Source organism: Rissa tridactyla, chromosome 5 (assembly GCF_028500815.1).
Source record: "Rissa tridactyla isolate bRisTri1 chromosome 5, bRisTri1.patW.cur.20221130, whole genome shotgun sequence".
NCBI lineage: Eukaryota > Metazoa > Chordata > Aves > Charadriiformes > Laridae > Rissa > Rissa tridactyla.
The window spans coordinates 32,082,796-32,104,180 of NC_071470.1; the positions used below are offsets into that span (position 1 = coordinate 32,082,796).

Sequence of the window (21,385 nt, forward strand, 5' to 3'; positions counted from 1 at the left end):
GGTGTAAGCTCCTCTACAGCAGGCAGGTCAGAATTGGCTAGTTACAGTGATCGTGTGTACATCTTGTGTATAATTGCCAAAAAGTTCGGGGAGGTCATGCCATAGGGCTGAATCTAGGCCAGCCTGTATTTCCTTTCTCCCAGAGCTCCCTGCGAACAGTGTCTTTGTGCCTTTGGCAGGCCCGTTGGGGGTGTCTGGGGAGAATGGTTTCTCCTGAACTTATATTTTCTGTGTGTTTTCGTAAATGTTGGTGGATTTGGCATAGTGTTTGTCACTTTTCATGGAGAAAAGGTTTGAGCTATCTCTGTGTGTGTAGGAGTAGGAAAATAAAAACAATGTTCCCTTATTATGGTCAAATGGCAAAGGCAGTAAATCACAGCAAACCCAGCCCACCTTGACCTTTTAATGTAGCATAGAATACGTGTAAAACAGTTTCAGTGTTGCTGCATTGGTCAGGAGCATGGCACAGTAGGAACACATACGTTACCTGATTGTGGCTCACTTGATGCAACAAGTTAAAAAAAATGAAATTCATAGGCTTTTCGGAAACATTTAGCAGGTAATGGTTGACATAGCTGATGGCTTGGTTACAATACTGGGATGCTTTCCAGTGAAAATGGATTAACATCAGTGCTGAACTTTGTACGCATTTGAGTTTTCTTCTACCTGCAGAGGGGCAGTTTGCTTAATTCCTTGCAGGATCAGGAGCTGCGCCGGGCTGAAATAAATTGCTTGTGGATTTGTTCATTGGTTATTTCTTTGCATGAGCTTTGCTTTCTTTTTTCCCCCCTCTCTGTGTCCGGAGAGATTTCATCATCAGTAACACCTAGGTATGCCGCAGCAACCAGCTGCCTGCGCGTGTGCGGCAGGGAGAGGCAGAATGGCTTGCCACTGGGCAGGTCGTGCATTCGTGCAGGAAGAATTTCTCACCCTGGGATGTCTCTGCTCGCTCGATGGACTGTGCACTTGCACCTCCACAAAGCCATCTCGGTCAGCATATCATGCCCAGATGCAGGCAGGGGTTACAGCACGTTACAGAAGAGCTGCTTTGATGTAATCTGCCAGCTGTAAAAGCTGCCACTGCCTCGGTACCTTTTGATCCTTACGTACCGGCAGTGTTTTCAGAGTGTTTTCAGTTGGACAAAACTAGAGGTCTGGGAAGTGGCAGGTTTTGAAGTGGTGACGATAACTTAATTTTAGGAAAATTTCTAATCTAAGCTGTGTAAATAAATAAAATTAATATTTCCAACTGAGCCAATTAAAAAAAGAATCTCCAAGAAGTTAGGGCTGCCTTCTAAAGGCAAAAAACCTGAGGTATTGATTGTCATGGGAGAAGGGGGGGAAAATAATCTCAAATCATAGTAGATTGGAAAAGAATAGCATACAGATGTGGTCAGTTCAGGGACCATGATTTTATTACTTTTTTTCTGTTTGTAGACTCAGAATAATTAAGAGGATTCCTCTCTTTTTGCCATTAAGATGTCAACAGCAACAGCAGTGGTTAGCTGCTGATTTTTCTTTCTGCTTCTCTGTGGGTTTGCGAGCTGGCTTTTTGGGTGCTTTTTACTCTTACCTGCTGCCATTTAGATCTTCTAACACTTTCTGCCCCCTCATAATTTTTCTTCACAGATAAAAATCTTGTGGGCTGTTTTTATTACTAACCTGCTCAGTTTTTTATGTCCAATTCTGTCTCTGAATCTATTGAACGTTAATAAATGCAAATTTATTATAATTCCCCCCCAAACCCACGGTTTACTCATGGAAATTAAGTTGATACCTTGAAGTATCTAAGGGATGTAAAAGTGAACCAATTTAACAGCGAAGTTGTTTCATAATCCATATAAATACGTGTTTTAAAGAGCTCTTTTGCAACTTATGCAGGTGCTGGCTTTTAAATATTCTAAATCTTGGTATCTGTCCTTTTCTCTAATATTTCTTTTCTCTTTTTAATAGGTCATCACACAACGAGCTAGAAAAACATAGGTAAGTCTTCAGAAAAAAAATAATTAAAAGATATATGTCTGACATTAGAATTACCATGCATATTGAAGAATATTTTGTTGAAATTGTTTTGATTCTGCTCTGAATAGTTTATTAAGTTGGGCTTTTTTATCAACTAAAATCTAATAGGTATAATATCGTTTGGCTTTTTTTCTGTTGTTTGGTATCCTATTTTTGAAAGACCCCTGATAATTAGCTTCAGACTGATTAATGCTGTAACTGGTTAACCATATTGTTACTAATAAAGAATCTGATTACAGCATCTGGTTGCTAGAGGTGTTAAATGCTATAAGTACAATCAAAGTATTTTGTGATTAAGGTGGATGATTTTCGGGGAACAATATGTCACACAGGGTTATTCTATGTTTTTTTTAAAGTATGCCTAAAGTGCAGTTAATTTTCATCTTGCATGTAAGTACCTACAGATACGTTTTCCCCCTCCGTCTGCTTCCTTGCTGGTATGTGTCCTGTCCAAAGAGCTGTGTGTGGGCTAGAAATCAGCAACTCCTGAGCTGCAGCCCTGGTTCTGGGTATCCAGTGCTGTGAAAAGCTGTACTTACTTACCAAGGACATTCATTAGACCCTGAAGACCCGATTTTTAAAGAACTCACGTTTGCATAGTTTTGGAGGCAGCCTTTACCATCTATTGTATCTTGTCAGAGTTTGTTTGCAGATGGGCTTTTTAGCTGTAGGAAGTCTCCTGGGCACCGCGTCTGTGAAAGGTGCTCCCAGAGAGCTGCTGGGTGCAGAAGGTGCCCATCTTCTCACCAGCTTTCGGTTCCCCAGCTGGGCAGCGCCGTGGCACCCTCACTGTGGGATCGCTGCCTTTCACTTACCATTCAGGCAGCAGGACAAACTCTCTTTCAGCTAGCTTTTTGTTCTTTTTTGTGTAGCTTGTGGTCTTTTGGGTTTCGTGCATCCAAAGAAAGCAAGGGGTGTATGTGTGAATATGACTTAAACCTCTTTGCATGCTTCTCAATACGTGAAACGTGGTTGATGGCACAACAAGATTGAACTCACGGGTTTGTTTTTTTTTGTGTGTGCGCTGTTCTGTGGACGCAGTTATGTAGCAGCTAGACCATCACTTCCCTTGCATGCCTACATGCTTTCCTGTAGTTTAATTGTAATATGAGTAAACTGTAGCCCTGCCTGATAGCCACGTGGTCATCCTAGAGATGAGAGGAACTGGGGAAGGCTCAAGCGCACAAACACAGGCCTGGGCTGGAGAATGCAGTGCATTGGCTAAGGCAGTGACATCAGCTGGCAAAAGTTCTGCTGACAGAGTCTTCAGGAAAATAACTTCATGCAAAATTCTGTCCTTTGGTCACACTTACTTAAAAAAAATAAAAATCTTTGGCCCCAACTGTGCTTCTTTCTCACTCTCATTTTTTTTTCCGTCATCTTTCCAGATATTCTGTTCCATTTCTTCCTTTTCCCCTGCTCCATCATTACTGACTTGTCACCATCTAAACTACATAGTCCTTTTTTGTTTTTTCTTCCAGTCACTTTTATAACCAGAGCATGGAGTTGCCTCTTCTTCCCCCTGCTCTGCCTTAACACGGTTAAGCAGCACAGTGAATGAGGCACAGCAGCATTTGCAGCAGATGCAGGGGCAGAAGAAGAATCTATTAATTGTTCAATCTCTGTTCTCAGTTTTGGTTCTGTGTTGTATCTTTGTAGTAGCTGGACCATATAGTATTTGCCGTGCTAGCTTTTCTTTCTCTGCCATCTCAAGGTCAAAATAGGTAAACTGCAAGGTATGTCTTGTGATTATATGACTAATATTTGTAACTGCTGCTACTTGCTGTACCTCCTACAGTTACACTGTACTCGAAGCCAGATTTTATTATTCCTGGTGAGAACCTGCAAATTAGTGCAAGATCCTTGTGTGTGCAAACAGGTGTTCACAAAAGCAGATCAGGTATGCACAACTGTAGTTACCTAATGTATTGGTGCGAAGGACTCTTGCAATTTTAATTTATTTTTTTTTTTAACAACCCCCTCCTCTATCACTGTCGGTGTATGAGCTGATAATACTGATAGTACTATTTTTTACTCTGTTTTACTAAAATTGCATTAAAATCCACTGAGCATCTTGTGAAGTTTAATGCAAGATTCACAGCCTTAGGGAGTCCCCATAGCAGCTGGTCCTTGCAGCAGAGCCCGTCCTCTTCCCCTGGCGCAGCCCTGCCCTGCTGGCTGTGAAGCTCTAGATGTTGATTTTGGAGGTAAATCCTTTCCAGGACCAGTGCCTTTGACTCACCACTGCCATGATGCTTCTGGCTGAGGCACACTTGGTTATCTCACAAGAGCCTGTCAAGGAGGAAGAGAGGAGATGGCTACTCATATCCTCCTCCTTGCCCAGTCCCTCACGTGGTATCTGTGGGCTGGACTGAGCGCTGGAGGGCAGGGAAATGGCTTCCTCATTTACAGGGCCTTTGTGTCCTGGATGAGGGTGGCCAGAACTGCCACTAACCAGAAAGCCACAATAGCCGTGTACTGGTACGTGGTGCTGTTCAGGTTATGCATTGGTGTTGCACATAAGAGGTTTTTTCTCTGGTTTTGATGTCAGTGGGAATGGCAGTGGTTGATCTCTCTGTGTGTGCAGACTTGGACGTTTGGCACCAGTACTTTAATTTGCATTTTCTACTGCTGGGTCTCTTTTCTCTTGAGAGGATGCTCAGAGAAAGGCAAATGCAAGCAGAGACATAATTCCAACAAAACCTCTTGTTACATGATAGAATTCAGGCTACAATTATGGTAAAGCAAAAAAACTAAAAACAAAGTTTGTTAGCAATTCATACATAAAATTCCTTTTTCTCTGCTTTAAGTCTCCCTAGAATACCCTGCTCAGAACTTCTGTGTTTGTACATTATAGTGAAACTGAAAGGACTCATCCCAGTAACGACAGTCCTGTCTTGGTCCTGTGTGATTAAGGTTTGCATCTGAAAGCCATGAAACAGGAAACCCCGTAAAACGAGGAAGGCAGGAAATCTTCTATCCTAAGGACAGATGAGGTTCTAGAAGATATTTTAATAATTACAGACAGGTCAATCAGAATGGCACACATACGTAACTAGTTCCAAATGGCAAATATATACATGCGTATTCATGTATGTATTTTTTGTTATTGTTTCCAGCCAGAGCATTATATCAGTAGGCTTTCACAGAGCAACGTAAATACCAAGTACATTGGTAATCACGACTTTTTGCAAGGCAGTTTTTTAAATCGACCTAACCTGACAGCTGTACAGAGGAATTCAACTTTCATAGTGTAAAAAATACAAGAATCCCTGAGGGACTCAAGCTTCTTAAAAAGACACAGCATAATCTCATTTATTTGCATCAGTTTTACTAGTTCTACATTACAATGTAAAAGCCAAGGTATATCCCCCTGGAGATTGTACTGAGAATCTTCCCGCTGCTCTGTGAAGGCAGTGAGTCATCCGCCCTCTGCTATTCATGTGTGGACTTGTCCCCCCAGCTTGCGCAGGGCTGCGGGAGGAAGTGACACCTCACTGCGATAGTCCATCCTTTCTTGTCGGAAGCAGATGGAGCCCTGATGAGGGATACCAGGACCACGCCATCAGGGCTTCTTCGGTGAGAAAGCCATTTCACCCCTGCCTGGCTGTGAGGAGCTCTGCTGCAGGAGGACTTCAAGATCTTGTCATTTCTATGGCTAAGTCTTTGAAAATAGCTTGTGAAACTGAATGTTTTTAAAGAACAGCTTTTCAGAATTAGTGAGGAAATTAATAAAACCGTGCCTTGAAATTGGCGAGCCACGTGCTGCTGTCCCCAAGCTGGCACCGTGTGAGCTGAACGAGTGCCTTGGCTGGGTGACCATGGTACAGCTTGATCTAGATGAATGGTTATCTCCTGCTTCGGTCAAACTGTTTATATTATTCTTTGGGGTTTCTTTTGGTGTTTTTTTATTCAAGGAGGGAAGGGGCAGATCAGCAGGGGTAAAAGTTGTCCTGCCTGCATTGCCCAAAATAATAAACTCCTGGCAAGCAGTGGGAGTATAATTCGAAGAGGGAGCTGATGAATGCCCTTGGGCAGGATGGACCCGCAATCTTGAGCACGGCAGTGCTCAGCAGTGCAGCATCCGAGTTGCAAGTGCTCTCCTGCTTGGAGGAATCGGCAGATCCCGTCCCAGGTCCCTAAGCAAAATGCAATGACCCTCATTTGACAAAAGCAGGTCCTGCCTGACGAACCTGATTTCCTTCTATGACAAGATGACCGGATTATTGGATAAGGGAAAGGCTGTGGACATTGTCTACCTAGACTTTTGAAAAGCATTTGACACTGTCCCCCATAGAATTCTCATGGAAAAAACTGGTGGCTCATGGCCTGGATGAGCATACGATCTGCTGGATCAAGCACTGGCTGGATGGACGGTCCTAAAGAGTGGTGGTCAATGGAGTTAAATCCAGCTGGTGGCCGGTCACAAGTGGTGTCCCTCAGGGCTCGGTCTTGGGACCATTTCTGTTTAACATCTTTATTGATGACCTTGATAAGGACATAGAGTGTATCATCAGTAAGTTTGCAGATGACACGAAGCTAAGCGGGAGTGTTGATCTGCATGAGGATAGGGAGGCTCTGCAGAGAGACTTGGATCGATTGGATTGATGGGCCAATGCTGATGGAATGAGCTTCAACAAGGCCAATTGCCGGGTCCTGCACTTGGGCCACAACAGCCCCATGCATCGCTACAGGCTTGGGGAAGTGTGGCTGGTGAGCTGCCTGGCAGAAAAGGACCTGGGGGTTCTAATTGACGAGCGGCTGAACATGAGCCAGCAGTGAGCCCAGGTGGCCAAGAGGGCCAATGGCATCCTGGCTTGTATTAGAAATAGTGTGACCAGCAGAAGGAGGGAGGTGATTGTCCCCCTGTACTCAGCACTGGTGAGGCCACACCTTGAGTATTGTGTCCAGTTCTGGGCACCTCAATACAAGAGAGATATCGAGGTGCTGGAGCGAGTGCAGAGGAGGGCAATGAAGCTGGTGAAGGGCCTGGAGAATAAATCTTATGAGGAGCAATTGAAGGAGCTGGGACTGTTTAGTTTGAGGAAGAGGAGGCTGAGGGGAGACCTCATCACTCTCTACAACTATTTGAAAGGACACTGTAGAGAGGTTGGTGCTGGTCTCTTCTCACAGGTAATTAGCGATAGAACATGAGGGAATGGGTTCAAGCTGCAGCAGGGTAGGTTTAGGCTGGACATTAGGAAAAAATTCTTCACAGAAAGAGTGGTCAGACACTGGAATAGGCTGCCCAGGGAGGTGGTGGAGCCACCGTCCCTTAATGTGTTTAAGAGTCGTTTAGATGTGGCGTTAGGGGATATGGTGTAAGGGAGAACTTTGTAGAGTGGAGTCGATGGTTGGACTCGATGATCCCAAGGGTCTTTTCCAACCTAAATGATTCTATGATTCTATGAAAGCTGGCAAGCTGAGCCGGGTGGAGGTAAAAGGCAGGCGTTGCTGTTGGGAGAGGTGTACTGTAGGGGCATTTCCCTGCTTTCCTGTGGAAGTTGCTCTGAGAAGAAGTGCACAAGTGTTTAGCTCAGTCACTGGGTGCTGGTGGGACAAGGGAGCAGTTGTCTCTTGTTTCAGGGCTCAACAGTTTGTATTGCAGTGTGCTGAGGCCACTGTGGAGATGGCTTGGATCAGCTGAGTGAGACAGCCGTGAATTTTTAGAAGTACAAGATCAGGTTGGGGAATAAAAGAGACATAGTGACTCACCAAAGCTTTTGGTAAAAGAAAATAAACCTTTCCTTCTTCCCAAGTGAGCCTAATGTATGCATTGTTCACGGTGCTGATCAGGCGGAATCTGAAAGTGTTCCCTTGCATGCGGAAGGCAGTGCAGTCCTGAGTTTTGAGTATTGCTTTGTGTATTCTTTAAACCTAAAATCTTGCCACAAAAAGGTTGTTACAGCACATCATCATGTGTATGAAATAGGTATCTGTATATAAATGCAGGTTTTGATGAAAAATAGTTTTTGATGGGAGCATTATGATGTACAGTATTAGTTGATAAAGTAAATAGAGTAGGTGCCTCTGAAGTTAAGTTCTAATAGATAGTCAATTTTCTCATGCAAGAAGTGCAGATGAGCTTGCCGGGAGCACAGTTGTATTCATTCACATATACACAGTTAGATACATTCATAACATTAATTTTACCCACCAGGGTTACTTGGAGTTTAAAGCTTGTATAAACTGAGAGAGTGCATAGATGGATGTCTTGAAATTCTATCTGTGGTTCTTCATGTTACTAAATTGCAGGGTTAATGCAAAGCATGTAATCGCCAGTTGTTGATAAACTTGGAAGTTTTGAAACAGAACTGAAAGGTCATTGAAATAACAGCATACCAAAACAATGCTTACTGTTTATTTTTATTATGGGCTGCCTTTTCAAAATCGCAAATTACCATTGCAGTTAGTACTATTATGCAACGTAAAGGTATAACTGCATTGATCCATCACCTCGAATGGCTATGTTGCAGCCACGAACTGAAGAAATCCCCTAACGGGCTGCTGGAAGTAAAGTACTTCCAGGGAAGGATCACCCAGTACGTGTCTTGGTGCAGTGCTTCCATTGTGAGTTTAACCCGGCCCAGTTGCACGCTGCTGCTGGGTCCTGCTTGCTGCCGGCACAGGAGGGAGGGGAGCAGCTTGCTTCTTCAGCCACTTCACTTTCCTGACCCAGCTCACTGTCACAAGGCACACCCAAATGCCAGCACAGGGAGAGGGCAGGATCGCTTCTTTGAGTGACAGTATTAATTTACAGTACAGAATAGTACAGTCCACTTCTTTGTCAGTTTAATATTTCTCCTAAGTATCCAGTTTTGGCTGCTATTGTCTGGAGAGTGCTGCACTGGATGGGTCTTACTGACCTGGTACAGATCTCATTGTTCTAATGGGTCTATAAAAACTGCTGCCATTTCTAGGGCATATCCAGATTACACACAAACCATCTAGATAATGTGGCTGCTACGTTAGTGGTGGGAACCATCTCGTCTTACTAGCAGAACTTAACCTCTGTATTATATCTGTTTCTTCTGGTTTTCTCATCAAGTAAGGAACTTGTTACACCATCCAGTTGGTGTGAAGTGGTTTATTGCAATTCAAGTGAATTGCAGCAAGCATACCTTTGCACTGCTTAAGCAAGGTAATGTCTCAAGAGTCTGACTTGCCTTTGTGAGAAGACAGCTACCATGGTTTAGGCATCAGCTGCCCCTCTCCACACCCGCCCCCCCCCCAGTTATTACCGCCTCTCTGAGGGTGCCAGCTGGTTAGGTGAATGGGGTTGCCTCAGCCAGTGCAAATCTGTCTCAACTCAAAACCCCTTTTATCTGTCATTTAACTACAGGTTTCAGAGGGGCAAAGTATATAGTGGCATTTGTGTCTTAAATCGCTGTAGTAAGTTTTTTTTGTGGAGCTTGTTTAGCAAAGTCTGTATAGAACTGGACCCACAAAACTGCAAATTGAATCCTATGCTCTTGTCGAAATGCCCCATGTTTCTGAGTCTGACGAATCCGTGGAATTAAAGACATGAGAAGGTTTAAAGCTTTGCACTGAAATGCTATTCTTTCCTCACCTTTTCCCCATCTTTAGGCAGTCAGCAAATGTCCGTACCTGTGGCTTGTCCTGTACTACATGCTGCAGTAGATACTATAAATGCCCATGCACTGAACTGCTGTCTTTTCAGTGCACACAGCAGCTCACCTGATTATGCACTCCCAACAAAAGTGTCTTCCCACCTAGACTGCTTGTTTGGAAAGGAGGAGTATATTAAACAGATGAAGCTTGGAAGTTAATCTGCTCAGGAAGTTATATTCCAGATGTCAGAGATGTACACATCCTTGTGCTTTGGACAGAGCTTTTATTCAGCAGTGAAAAATGGGCTAAAATACAGTCCTGACTAAACTGTAATGTCCTTTTTCCTGCTGAAGTCGGCTTTGAACTGCGGAGCATAAGTGCAGTCTTGCACTGGTCTGGGCTCCAGAAAGCCATGTGCTTCCTGGCCAGCCAAACAGCCAGCAGAAAGCAGATGGGCAAGAAACCAAGTGCATGCGTTTTTTCCACTTGAATTTGTTCATCCCTCTCTCCAAACATAAGTCCATTGTGTGTCGGCCTCTAATGGACTATGTGAAAGGTGGTTTATGTTCTCAGCATCTGCTATTTGACCTGGCCAGTTCTTATCCACCATGGTAGAAAGAGTAGGCTGGTCTTGTACAAAGTGGAGGTAGACGTACCAGACTTCCAGGTACTTTCAGGACCGCAGAGACAACAGCTAGGTGCTGATTCCCTGCAACAGGGGAAGAGGTGCCTGGTGGTGACCGCTGTCTTGATTGGAGGAGAAAAAGATTTGTTGAATTAGGTATTAAAAAAAAAATAATAAAGTTTTCCTTTTAAACTTGCTTAACTACATCTGGGCAAGTCAGCTGGAACTTGATTTTTTTATTTATTTTTTTTTTAAGGTATTTAGGCAGCTAATGGGCTTTAAGAAGCTGGCCTCTAAAAAGAGTCTTATGTAATGCATTGGGAATCCTTGGCTGAATCCCAGCCAGCCCACAGATGAAAACTGGGTGTACTGAAGTGGTACCTGCCATGGTTTGAAGAGGTGGCAAATGCACCTGAAAGCTAGCAGCAGTGCAGCTCCGGCTGTTTAAGACAAGGTTGGCTCTGCACTCAGGATTCACTCCAAACCTGCAGGAGGCTGGATTATTTTCTCCCTAGTATGTCATGAGCACAAAATTTTGATGACGCAGTGTCCCTGGTTGGAGTAGAAATTAAGGGAGCAACCTAGGCTATACTCCCTGGGTTGCTTGTCCTGTTCCCTGCTGTCCTGCCTCTGTGCTGTATTGGCATCTCAAGCTCTATTTTCAGTGTTCCTTTCCATGGGCTGTTTACCTGTTTGAGTATTGGATATACTGTGGCCTGTTCCCAAATTCAAAATGTCTCTCTCTGGATGGAACAATGTGTACTGTCCTGTTACAGCTCATGCTGCTCTCCCCTCGTGGTCTCTGTCAGTGGATGGATTTACTACACAGAATTCCTTTGCAGGTCAAGTAATTTTTAGTCTGTTTTTTTCCCCTTGGTACACATGGTGGTTTAGCATGTGTCAGGCTGTGGACCCAATTCTGCACCCCACTCGGGGGATTTCAGTAGGAGCTATGTGTGCCTGCCTGCAAGCTGAACCCCACACCACATCTGGGTGGCTACAGGGGATGTAGTTAAGGTTCCAGAAACTGTAGCGAGCATGAACATGTAGCCAGCAGATCATAAATGTGAAGAAGCATAGTGCTCTTCCTTCACAGCAGCTTAATTTGGGCCTTTTTTGGAAAACAAAACAAAACAAAAACCACACAAATAAAAACTCCATGCATGCAATCCAGTTAAAACTGACTTTTCTCATCCTAAAGAACCGTGCAATTCACAAGAATGGATGAGATATTCCTTCCCCCCAGCCCCTCCCTGTTTTTGGAGGGAAAGGGTTGTTTTGGGACTTCAGAGAGTGCTGTGTTTTGAGATGGAAACTGAAACATGTATACTGAGCTGTGTACACATCCTATTAGAATAGAGCAGAGTGACAGGACTTGTCAAATGATGTCAAGTGGCTAATATTATTGTTTAATTCTAGTTTATGTTATGCAATTTTTTTCTACACAAATTAGTGTAACTAATTGTGTAGTGCCTGGAGATCGGTGTAGCTGATACAGAAGAGGCGTGTGCTTGGATGTATGTACATGAGGTCATCTGTTGCAATGCTTCTAACTTGAAAACTACTAACTCTAGTTGCAGGATACATGCCCTACATTAAGAAACCCCAAATTAGGTTCTACCTTATAGCAAGAAAGCAGGAGATTCAGGGAACGGTCAAAGACTACATCTGAATGTGGTAAAACATCTCTAAAAGGTTGGGGACCTACTTGTGAATGCTCTCCTCCAAACTGCTACCTTGGGATTAATGCCTAACAAATGTATCTGCTTTTCTTTCATTGATGTTTCAATTTAGGTAACTAAATGAAGATACAAGGTGCTAAATAAGGGGCCTGCCTGGCATGTAATTCCTGCCAGAACTCAGCAGCTCCTATTGAAGTTGGGAGTACTGTCAGTGTTTGCAAATACTGGCTGCACAGACACTGTGTGTCTTACATACCACATTAACTGGTATTTACAAAACATAAAGGTAGCAAACCCTGTAATTCCCCCAAATAAGCTGACTTAATCCCGATTGGTAAATGCTGTTGTGTTGACTGCTGAAGTGAACAGCATGGGTGGAGCAAATAATTTCTGCTAGGGAAATTTGGGAGCTTGTTGTGTGTGTGTTTGGCTAGAAGCAGTTATTGGGTTTAGGTGCTAACAGGTTATTTGAAATAGACTGTCAGATGTCTTGGTTCCCACTGCCTGATTTTACATACTCACATGGCAAGTGGGTCCAAACTTGTGGCTCTTCCTTCCATTGCCAGATATCCTCAGTACGCTGCGCTTAAGAAATCAGGGCTGAGTTTTGTGAGGAAGAAAGAAGAAGAAGAAGGAAAGAGAGTTCTGAAAAGCTGTTCCATACCTTATCATCCCAAAATGGATAATTTTCAGATTCTGCTCGTCTGCACCCTGATTGGCACAGAGACAACCAGCTTTGTATTGTTCAATGGAAAGGGAAATAGGACGGAAATTAAATTATAAACAAGGCACTATCTGTGCTGTGGCAAGCTAAATCTAAACTTTGAGGCAGGACTGTCAGATATCTGCAACTCTCCACTGTCCCATGATTTTGTCACTGTCTAGGGGGGAAATATTACATAAGTGTTGCTCAGCTTCTAATTCATATGAAAGTAAGAGTACCCATTGTAGCCTTGGAAGAGACCATATTTAATTACACTCAGTGCATTTAATCCTTCCCCTAAATTTGTTTATATATACACCTCACTGTCTTTTCTATCCACCTCTAATTATGAGCCTTCAATGACGGAGTTGGAGATGTACAGCAAGACATTTGGGGACGTGTATTCTTAATTACTTTGGGGTGATTTCTTTTCTTCTTTTTCTTTGGTGTTCTCACTTGAGGTCTGAACCTGCCTTCGGCTGGCTGGAACAGGCACCTTGATGTTGTTCCAGGGGACCCCCACTGTCTCGTTGGAGGACATCTCAAATATCTACAGCGATAAAAGACAGCAACATCCACCACCTCCCTTCCCCCAAAAGCCAATTAACTTCATTTGTGCATGCTCAAGCTGCTGCCATTAGCTACTCCCTCTAAGATGGCCACGAAGCTTTGGTAGGTACAGATGCTGAGGAAATATTAGCAAAAGCAGAAACGGAAGTAAGATACAGCACTGAACTTAATTTGCTGGTCAGACCTTAAAACTTCCTACCTCTGAAAATGAGAAAGTGATTGTTTAGGTGCTGAACTGGAGATACAGTTGCCTTAACTCTGATTAGGTTTTGAAACTGCAGTGTGAATTGCTGTTGTTTCTTTTCGCTGCACGTGGGAACATGGAGTCCTTACAGCATCTGTCAGGCTAGTTAAATTGGACGCTTGGTATTTAGTTGGCATTTGGATATAGAGGTACAATAGACAATAAAACCACAGTCATAGGTATCCACTATTGCAGATATTAATGCCTCGCCCTCTTCATTTAACTTGGTGCAGGAAAAGGCTGCTTAATTCTGTCTGTCTGCCATCCCAAGGCCTCGTGCTCAGTGTGTGATAGGAATGCGTGTTTTTAATTTAGCTAAAATAATTCAGCTTGACTTGCCTCTCCTTTAATTTGGCATCATACAGTGGTGTAAAAACCAAATAAATCTTGAACACGTTTCTCCCCTCATTTGACATACGTATAAAATAAGTAGGGCTATAGGGAGGTTTAGAATTAGGCAGAAAAAGCTCACTAGGCCTCGTACTGTGCTCTCTTCACTTAGTGCTGTGCTACGGCTCAACATCTCTAGGCTTCTCTAAGCATTGTAGTCTTCCCCCCCCCCCCCCCCCCCCCCCTTTCTTTTTTTTAAGATCCTTCCTGTTGGCAGCTGTCCTGAGACACGATGTTCTTGCTTAGCATTTTGATGTGGGGAAACAGTCTGATAATTAAAGCCGGTTTCAAGCCACGAGCTGATCTGTAAGCAATGACTTGCTCTGGGGTGTTGTCAGTTGATAAACGTGTAGCTTGTGTGCATGGAGCCACGCTGCACCTTGTGCCTGAAGCGCCACGTGAGAGGGGCATATACGCTCCCCAGAGCCACTTGTGGAAGAGACTGACTGCATCCTCTTCAACCACCTTTTGGCGAATGGTTAATTTGTGGAAAATTGTAGTTACCATCCTGTTCCCCTCTGTGCGTAAACCCAGTGCAAACCTGTTTCTGTTATGCAGCTTTTCCTTGTTTAAATAAATGCAGTTCTCTTTGACCTATGCTGTGTAATGGTCAGCAAATTACTTACAAGAGTACCATGAAAGATGGCAAATGAAAACACACGTATTGCAGAACTGCAGATAGATGTCATGGGTTTGGATTTGATGTGCAAATGTGCTTTGCAGTGTTCCAAGTCTGACGAGGACCAAAGTGTTACCGCACTCATGTAAATGGTGGCGAGTCCTAATCCACTCTTGGGGATTCAGTGGGGAGTGTGTGTAAGTATGTGTGTACATCCGTGTAACGTCAAGTGGGAATTAAAACTGCTTGATACTGGAATGGCATGATCTTGGAATGGCACTTTCCTTATCTAATTGGGTCTGACACTATTCTGAGGTAGCAGACAAACTTAAAATCTGAAGTCTCCCTGCAGCGTAATCTAAGAAACTTGAGTGCCAGTTAGACAGATGGGTTTGAGAGGCCTAATTTAGGAGGACTGCTAAGTTGCAATGTGTGCATTTTAATGTGCGAAACAAATGGGTGGAAGACTGGATGAATGAAGTATTAAATAAGTTTATTAAAAGCACGGCTGATTATTTTTTTTGTAGACTCTGTTTTCGAGTGTGTATAATGGTATTTCCATCACTTGTGTATTTCCCCACAAGGCACTGTTGTTCATCTGCCTGTATTAGGTAGGTACTGTGTGATGCTCAGCTCGTGGTACCAGGTGATACCTCTTTTGCTATTGCTTTAAAGCATTTGAGAGGTAAATGTTAAAAGACAATCCGTAGATAACAGGGCTAAAAATAGAAGACACCTGAAACAGAAATTCCTTTTCTAGAGGTGTAAGAATTGTTCGTATTTGTCTGACATTGACTTGAAGGTTTAAAATATAGAAAACTGTTCTTTATAGATGAGCACAACCTGAAGGCTGAACTGCTAAAATATAGGTCGGAATCTCCTTTTTTTTCCTTCCCCCACCCCCCCAACCCCCCCCCCGAGGAAAAGAATTCCATACAAGGGCAAAAACATACTGCGGGGGATTTCAGCTGTTTCCGTAATGTTTGATTTCTGTTGCCTCAGATTCTTGTGAGGTCAGAGATCTTATTGCCTTTGGTCAAAGGATGGAGAATCCTGTACACGTAAATTTGAGGTGGTCACCATCCAGGAAAGACAAATTTGCATTATGTTTGTTTGTGATGTTTTTGGGAATCCCTGTATAGCTTCTAAATTCCTATTGACATTTCCCATGAAGCACATCTCAAATTTCTGCATGTTGCTGTTACTTATCTCTGAGACCCAAGACAATGAAGGGCTGTTAAACCTTTCATGGCTGTTTTTCAAATAAGAGCATCTTAAGAGAGTGGGATGGCTGAAACCTGGGGATAGCTGTGAGGACAAGCCTGGCTGCAGGGACGAGTCTGGAAAAAAAACACGGAGAGAGGTGTTGAGGGTGGTCAGATGTCCGTCCTGCAGCTCTTAATACTGTGGAGCCTGGGGCAGTTATCAGTTAAAACAGATACTGGTCAGAGCTGCTGCTGTCCCACCTGCCCCAGAGTCCTTGCTGACGTGGTCCTGCCTCTGTATTGCCTTGCACAAGTGCTCCTCTGAGTGCCTGCCACAAGCCCATGAAAGAAAAGGACTGGTTGGAAACTCACCACTGTATTTTGGTTTTGTCATCTTGCTAGGCTGGTCTACAGGCAGTTCAGGCATGTAGATGAGTGTGTGGTGGGGTAGCACCAGCCAGGACGACGCCTGTGTCACATCTCACATGCCTCTGACAGGTCATGCTCACTTTGCAGCAGGAGGAGAACTTGAGTGGGAGAAGGTTGAGGAACAGTATGGCAAGAGGCACTAGCTGTGCCACAGGGCTTTTATTTCTCCTGCTGGCTGAAGTAAAATGTGACTCTGGGACCCCCATCAGTCTGTCTGCTTCTGCTGTCAGAGACGCTCCTGAAGGGACAGCACGTGGGTGGTCTGGCCAGCCACCAGCTCCAGTCTGGTGTCTCACACTGGTGTTGTCCAGGTTGCTTTACAGGGTGATTCCAGCCTAAAGAGAGCCTCAGGAGCTGCTGTCGTTTGCTCATCTTAGCTGCTGCCCATGGCTTACAGCCATGCATGGGCCACCACAGCCCACCCTCCAGTGGGAACTGGAGCACAAGAAGCATCCAAGTTGGCTTGTAGGCATTTTGAGAGATGAAGAAATGTTGATGTAGCTGAGTGCTTGTAATTTAGGACAGGCAGCCGTCATTGCACTCAGCTGGGAGCTACTAGAGGGATGGGGAAAGGAGGGAGAGGAGAAGAGGACAACACGAGCACCAGGGTCTGCCAGGCATCCCCTCTCCTGGGAGTCAGCAGCTTCCCTCTCGCAGACCAGCCAGTATTCACCTGTCCCAGCTTGCATCCCAGCTAGCTTTCTGCACGCTGCTGCCAAGAGGCTTAGCTGGCCAAATATGCAGACATTTGTGGCACTGCAGATACTTCCCTTAACTTATGTTTGCTGAAAGATGTAGGACTAAGTTCTGGTTTCATGCATATGTTCTAAAATGTGAACAAGCCGTCACTTTTGGAAGGTTAAAAGGCAAAGTTAAAGTGTGAAGTCTTGGCTCAGCAAGTGGGCTGAAGTGACGCTAATTGAAAGTAAATAAAATGCACTGTGAATGCTGCAGTATGCATTTGTATATCATGAAATAGAGAACTTAAATATTTTTCAGTGATAAAATGCACAAAGCATTGAAATGGTAAGCTCTATAATGGGCAGCAGAGGTTTTCTTCTGCATTCCTTAGCGTTAGGTACAGCACCAGACATTTCTGAGCAGTATTCACATGAAAACTTGCAGATGACTAAGTTCCTAGCAGCACTGACTCTTTGAAAGCTAGTGATGGTAAGATACACTTGCAGCCATAGCCTTTGTAGGCAGTTGATGTCTTGTGTTTGGGTACTTGAGAGGTACCCCAAGACGAGCAACTCCCTGGCTGATAGAGCTATCTGGCTGGTTTCAATTTAGCATAACAGACGCGCCAAAATATTCAGCACAGTGAAAATGCATATCGAGGATGAAACTCGTAGTTAATATTAAAGTAAATAAAGCAGGGGGTTGCCCTGGTTGTAGGGCTGTTGCATTTAATTCAATAACAATCACTGCAATTAGACACTCGCAGCTTTTTCTGCCTGTTAGTTGCCATAGTGCGTTGCCAGGTGTTGCTGCTGAATTTAGTTGCAGAGGCCTCTATGAGGTGTTAGACATGGGCAAGAAATGCCATGTGGAACAAACTTGGAGGAATCTTCACCTGCAGCACAGACTTCATATGGGGGGGAAAAAAAGGCATCTATTGCAGAACACTGGTGTTTGGCTTATCTTTTCTTGGATAATTAAAAGCCAAGAGGTTTGCTGTAAGGGCACTGCTGAATTTTCTGGTTTTGACTCTGAGGCACTCAGCTGTGAGCAGGCGTTTCACACATCTCGTAGCAATCGGCACACTGGGTGCCTTGCTATGGTACAGTGCTTTAATACTAAGAGGTTTTCTTTCCTTTTCCCTAAAGCAAATTTGTTGTGTAGTTGAAATAGATTGTGCAGCTCAAGCATGAGCTAGAGCCTTTTTTGGAAAAAAAATGCATTTGAGGAAAAAAATGTATTTGAGAAAGTATTGAAAGTGTTTCTAACTGAAATAAATATGGAAGAGTCAGGATTTTATACTTGAGTGGAGGGTTGTTACCTTCCATCGTATGTAATATTTTGCTGAAGATATGCTGAATTCCATCTGGACCATTAATAAATAGGTTTCTTTAGAACCATTTTTATATGATTGAATTTCTGTGTTTTCTTAAGATGGAAGTTTATATATAATCTCTTTAAATGCCTTTGCAAACAGATGTGTTTTAATTAGTACAGAATCACCTTTGGTACTTTATAAAAACTATTGTAAAGCTGTAAATACATCATTCCTGACACTTACTTTAAGAAAAGCATTAGCTTAAGGAGGAGTGAGACAAGTATGCTTGAGTACCAACTTCTGCTAAGCAGAGTGGGGTATATAATTACGTGTTTACCTACATTATATGTATGGCCATGGTACCCAAGAATATAAAAAAATAATATGAACACATTTAATTTTTAGTACCATTAAAGGCATTTGCAGCAAAATTATGTCATCCCTCAAGAGTGTGACTGTGTATAAAATAAAAAGAGCTGAAGCCCTTAAGAGATCTTGACTTGCTGTGTAAAGCTCTAGTAAGAAAGGGTTGATGTTGGAGTCAGAAGGCAGCCAGAGTTCCTCGCTCTAATTTTACCTTGGTGGCAGGTGAAGCCTGAAGTCGCAAGGGGGAAGCTTTTACTGCTGGTCTGCATTTCTTAAAAACTTTGAAATAATGGTAAGTTTATGAATAATGATGCTGTCTGTGTTCATCCTGACCACTGCATATCACAAAGAATCCTGAGTTTCTGTGTTTGCTGATCCTCTCTATCTAAAACTTGAGTGCTCCCTGTACGCAGGTATTTGCATTTCATAAATAAAACTGTGAAGAGTCTTCCTGTAAAAACATGAGCATCTTAGAATTGCAGTTAGCTCACTTCTGTATTTTGTGCTGAATTTCATTTCAGGGAGATAAAATCACATTTCTTTAGGGAGAAAATGCAATCATTAGTTCACCGCAGGGGTCTCTGACCCAGAGTTGTGCGCTAAGCCCAGACCACTTTGGTTCACAATGTACCTGGAGAACATTTGATTCCAAAAGTGAATTTTTGATGCAGAGATTCTTCTCTGACTTTATTCTATGTATGTTATTAAGGCAGATTACATAGTCATTATGCAACAATGAAAAATTTAGTAACTGCTCTATATTTAAACCTTTGTATATTAACTTCATTGCACAGCACCAGGACCAGGATAGGTTTGAATGTGGAAAAGAAAACATGTGAAACATGAGAGAAGGAATCCAAAATGCTTCGGTAACTCTGTCCAGTTTGTAATAATATGTCTTCTACATTCATTTCAAATCGGTTTATATTCTTTGAAGTGGGGGGTTTGTTTGTATTAAATCTGTATCAAATTACCCTTGCGATAGGATATGAGGCTGGCTGTTTTTTGGACCGAAATGGTTAATGTACAGAAATGACGAATTTTTAGGTTTTGCATCTATTTCAAATATATCTGTTGTTCTCACTAGTGCAGCTTGTAATGATGGCATTTTCAATGTCATTTGAGTGTTTGATCTGTAGTGTCCTTTTCTTTTCACAACATCACCAGGCAAGTATATTTAGCTATTGATTCAAGAGTATGTCAACCTCCTGTGCACACAGCTAGTTTAGTAGACTAAATTTGGGACATCTGAAATACAGACACATGTTCAGCCATGCAAGCATTTTTAGCATTAAAAGCATCTTGCAGAAAGCACAGTTAGGGCCTTCTTGTGAGGCAAGCATTGTTTCATGCCCATACATGCTTCGGTGATGCACTCTGGTGTGAGAGGAACATTGGGCTGTGGGTGTTGAAACAACAGCAACCTGTCTGACCCAGCCAGCTTCTGCTGAAGCGAACATGAAGAGAAACTCAGAGCGTGCAGTATGGGAATATGGACATTTAGTGGCTTTTTGCCCATTTCCTAGCCTTCAAGATCCTTGCAGCCCTTCAGATGCAGATGCTGCAGCTCTTAAGATGCCTCCCAGTATGGCCAAGGCAGCTCCATGTCTTCACTGGGCAATCTCCTAGTAGGAGTGCGTGGGTGCAAACCCGAGCTCTCCTGGGACTTCCCACAGGATGACAAACTTTGCTGATAGAGTTGTTCCTTGCCTTTTACAGTGAGGTTGAGAATGGGTGTATGAGAGTCGTTCTTATGATTTGGAGAGGCTGTGGACTGAGGCCTCGAGGATGTGCAAGGTGAACGTTCTCATGGATTTGACTTCTCTCTAGTGAGTTTTATGCTGTTGCCCACGATTGTTGAGAAACGGATGAGCATGGCCCTTTTGACCCTTTCTGCAAGTGATCTCTGGCATTCGGTGGCACAATGCCAACAGCAGGAACTGTTGTTTATGTCTTTGGGTGCAGCCTTGAGGAAATGCCTACCCCATGCTACCTACCATAAACTCATGGAGGGCTGTTGGCAGCTTTGTCTCCATGGGTGGCCCAGCCAAGGTGGCGGGATTGACAAGCGTTTCACTGTCACGCTGTAGACTCTCACGAGTGTCTGTGGCCATTTAATTCGCCGAGGCCTGGCTAAGGCATGTCACACTGAGCACTAAGCAGCTTGTTGTGGATGTGCGCTTGCCAAAGGAAGGCTTTGCCTTTACAGCCATCTTTGTGCAGACCAGTGGCTTAAATGATGGATACTGTTCCCTCCCACAGATAAGGTCTATAGATTTATACTTGTATGGTTTAGAAAACACACCTTCACTGCTATCAAAAAACTGTGCAACTACTGCCTGAACTGAATTTGCTGTCTGACTAGCTGCAGGCCATTTCTATCTGCTGTGCTGGACCTAAAAAAGCCCTGGAGAGCCCCTGTGGAAAGACTGCAGGTGGATCAGGTCACTCCACAAACCTATCAGCACTGAATCAATCAGACTGGCACAGGTTTTAGTGGCAGGTTTTTTTGCTGTTAACATGACTGGGAGCAATCTTGTGAGTCAAATGCTACAGCTTTACAAACAATCTCTGATTTAAATGCTTATAGAAATGTTGATTGGAGGGACCTCTGAACGGGATGGCTTTGTCTGGGTACATCTTGAAAAATCTCCAAGGATGGCACTTCTATAGCCTTTCTGCCAACCTGTTCTGATTGTGTACCACTGCGCTAGCCCTAGTGAAAAATTAGTTTCCTAATGTCCATCCTGAACCTCCCAATTCACAATCATTGCCTCGTTATATTATTTGGCCCTACTGAGAAGTATTTTGTGCCCATTGCAACAACCCATCAAGTAGCTGTAGGAATTTCTTGGAATTGTTGCAGTTTCCTTGGAATTAAGATTATCCAGTGTGAACAATAGGCTTTTTTGTTTCTTTCTTTTTTTTTCCTCTGCATCTTAGTATTCCATTTCTTGGT

The 21,385-nt window shown here is 43.4% G+C and overlaps 1 protein-coding gene across 3 annotated transcripts in view; it reads left to right on the forward strand.

The window, feature by feature from the left end:
• MXD4 (MAX dimerization protein 4) overlaps positions 1-21,385 on the forward strand; it is a 41,103-nt gene that overhangs the window by 8,411 nt on the left and 11,307 nt on the right. For all 3 annotated transcript variants that reach the window (XM_054202169.1, XM_054202170.1, XM_054202168.1), the window contains exon 3: positions 1,954-1,983. In XM_054202169.1, the coding sequence (XP_054058144.1) occupies positions 1,954-1,983 (30 nt within the window). The remainder of the gene's footprint in view (positions 1-1,953; positions 1,984-21,385) is intronic.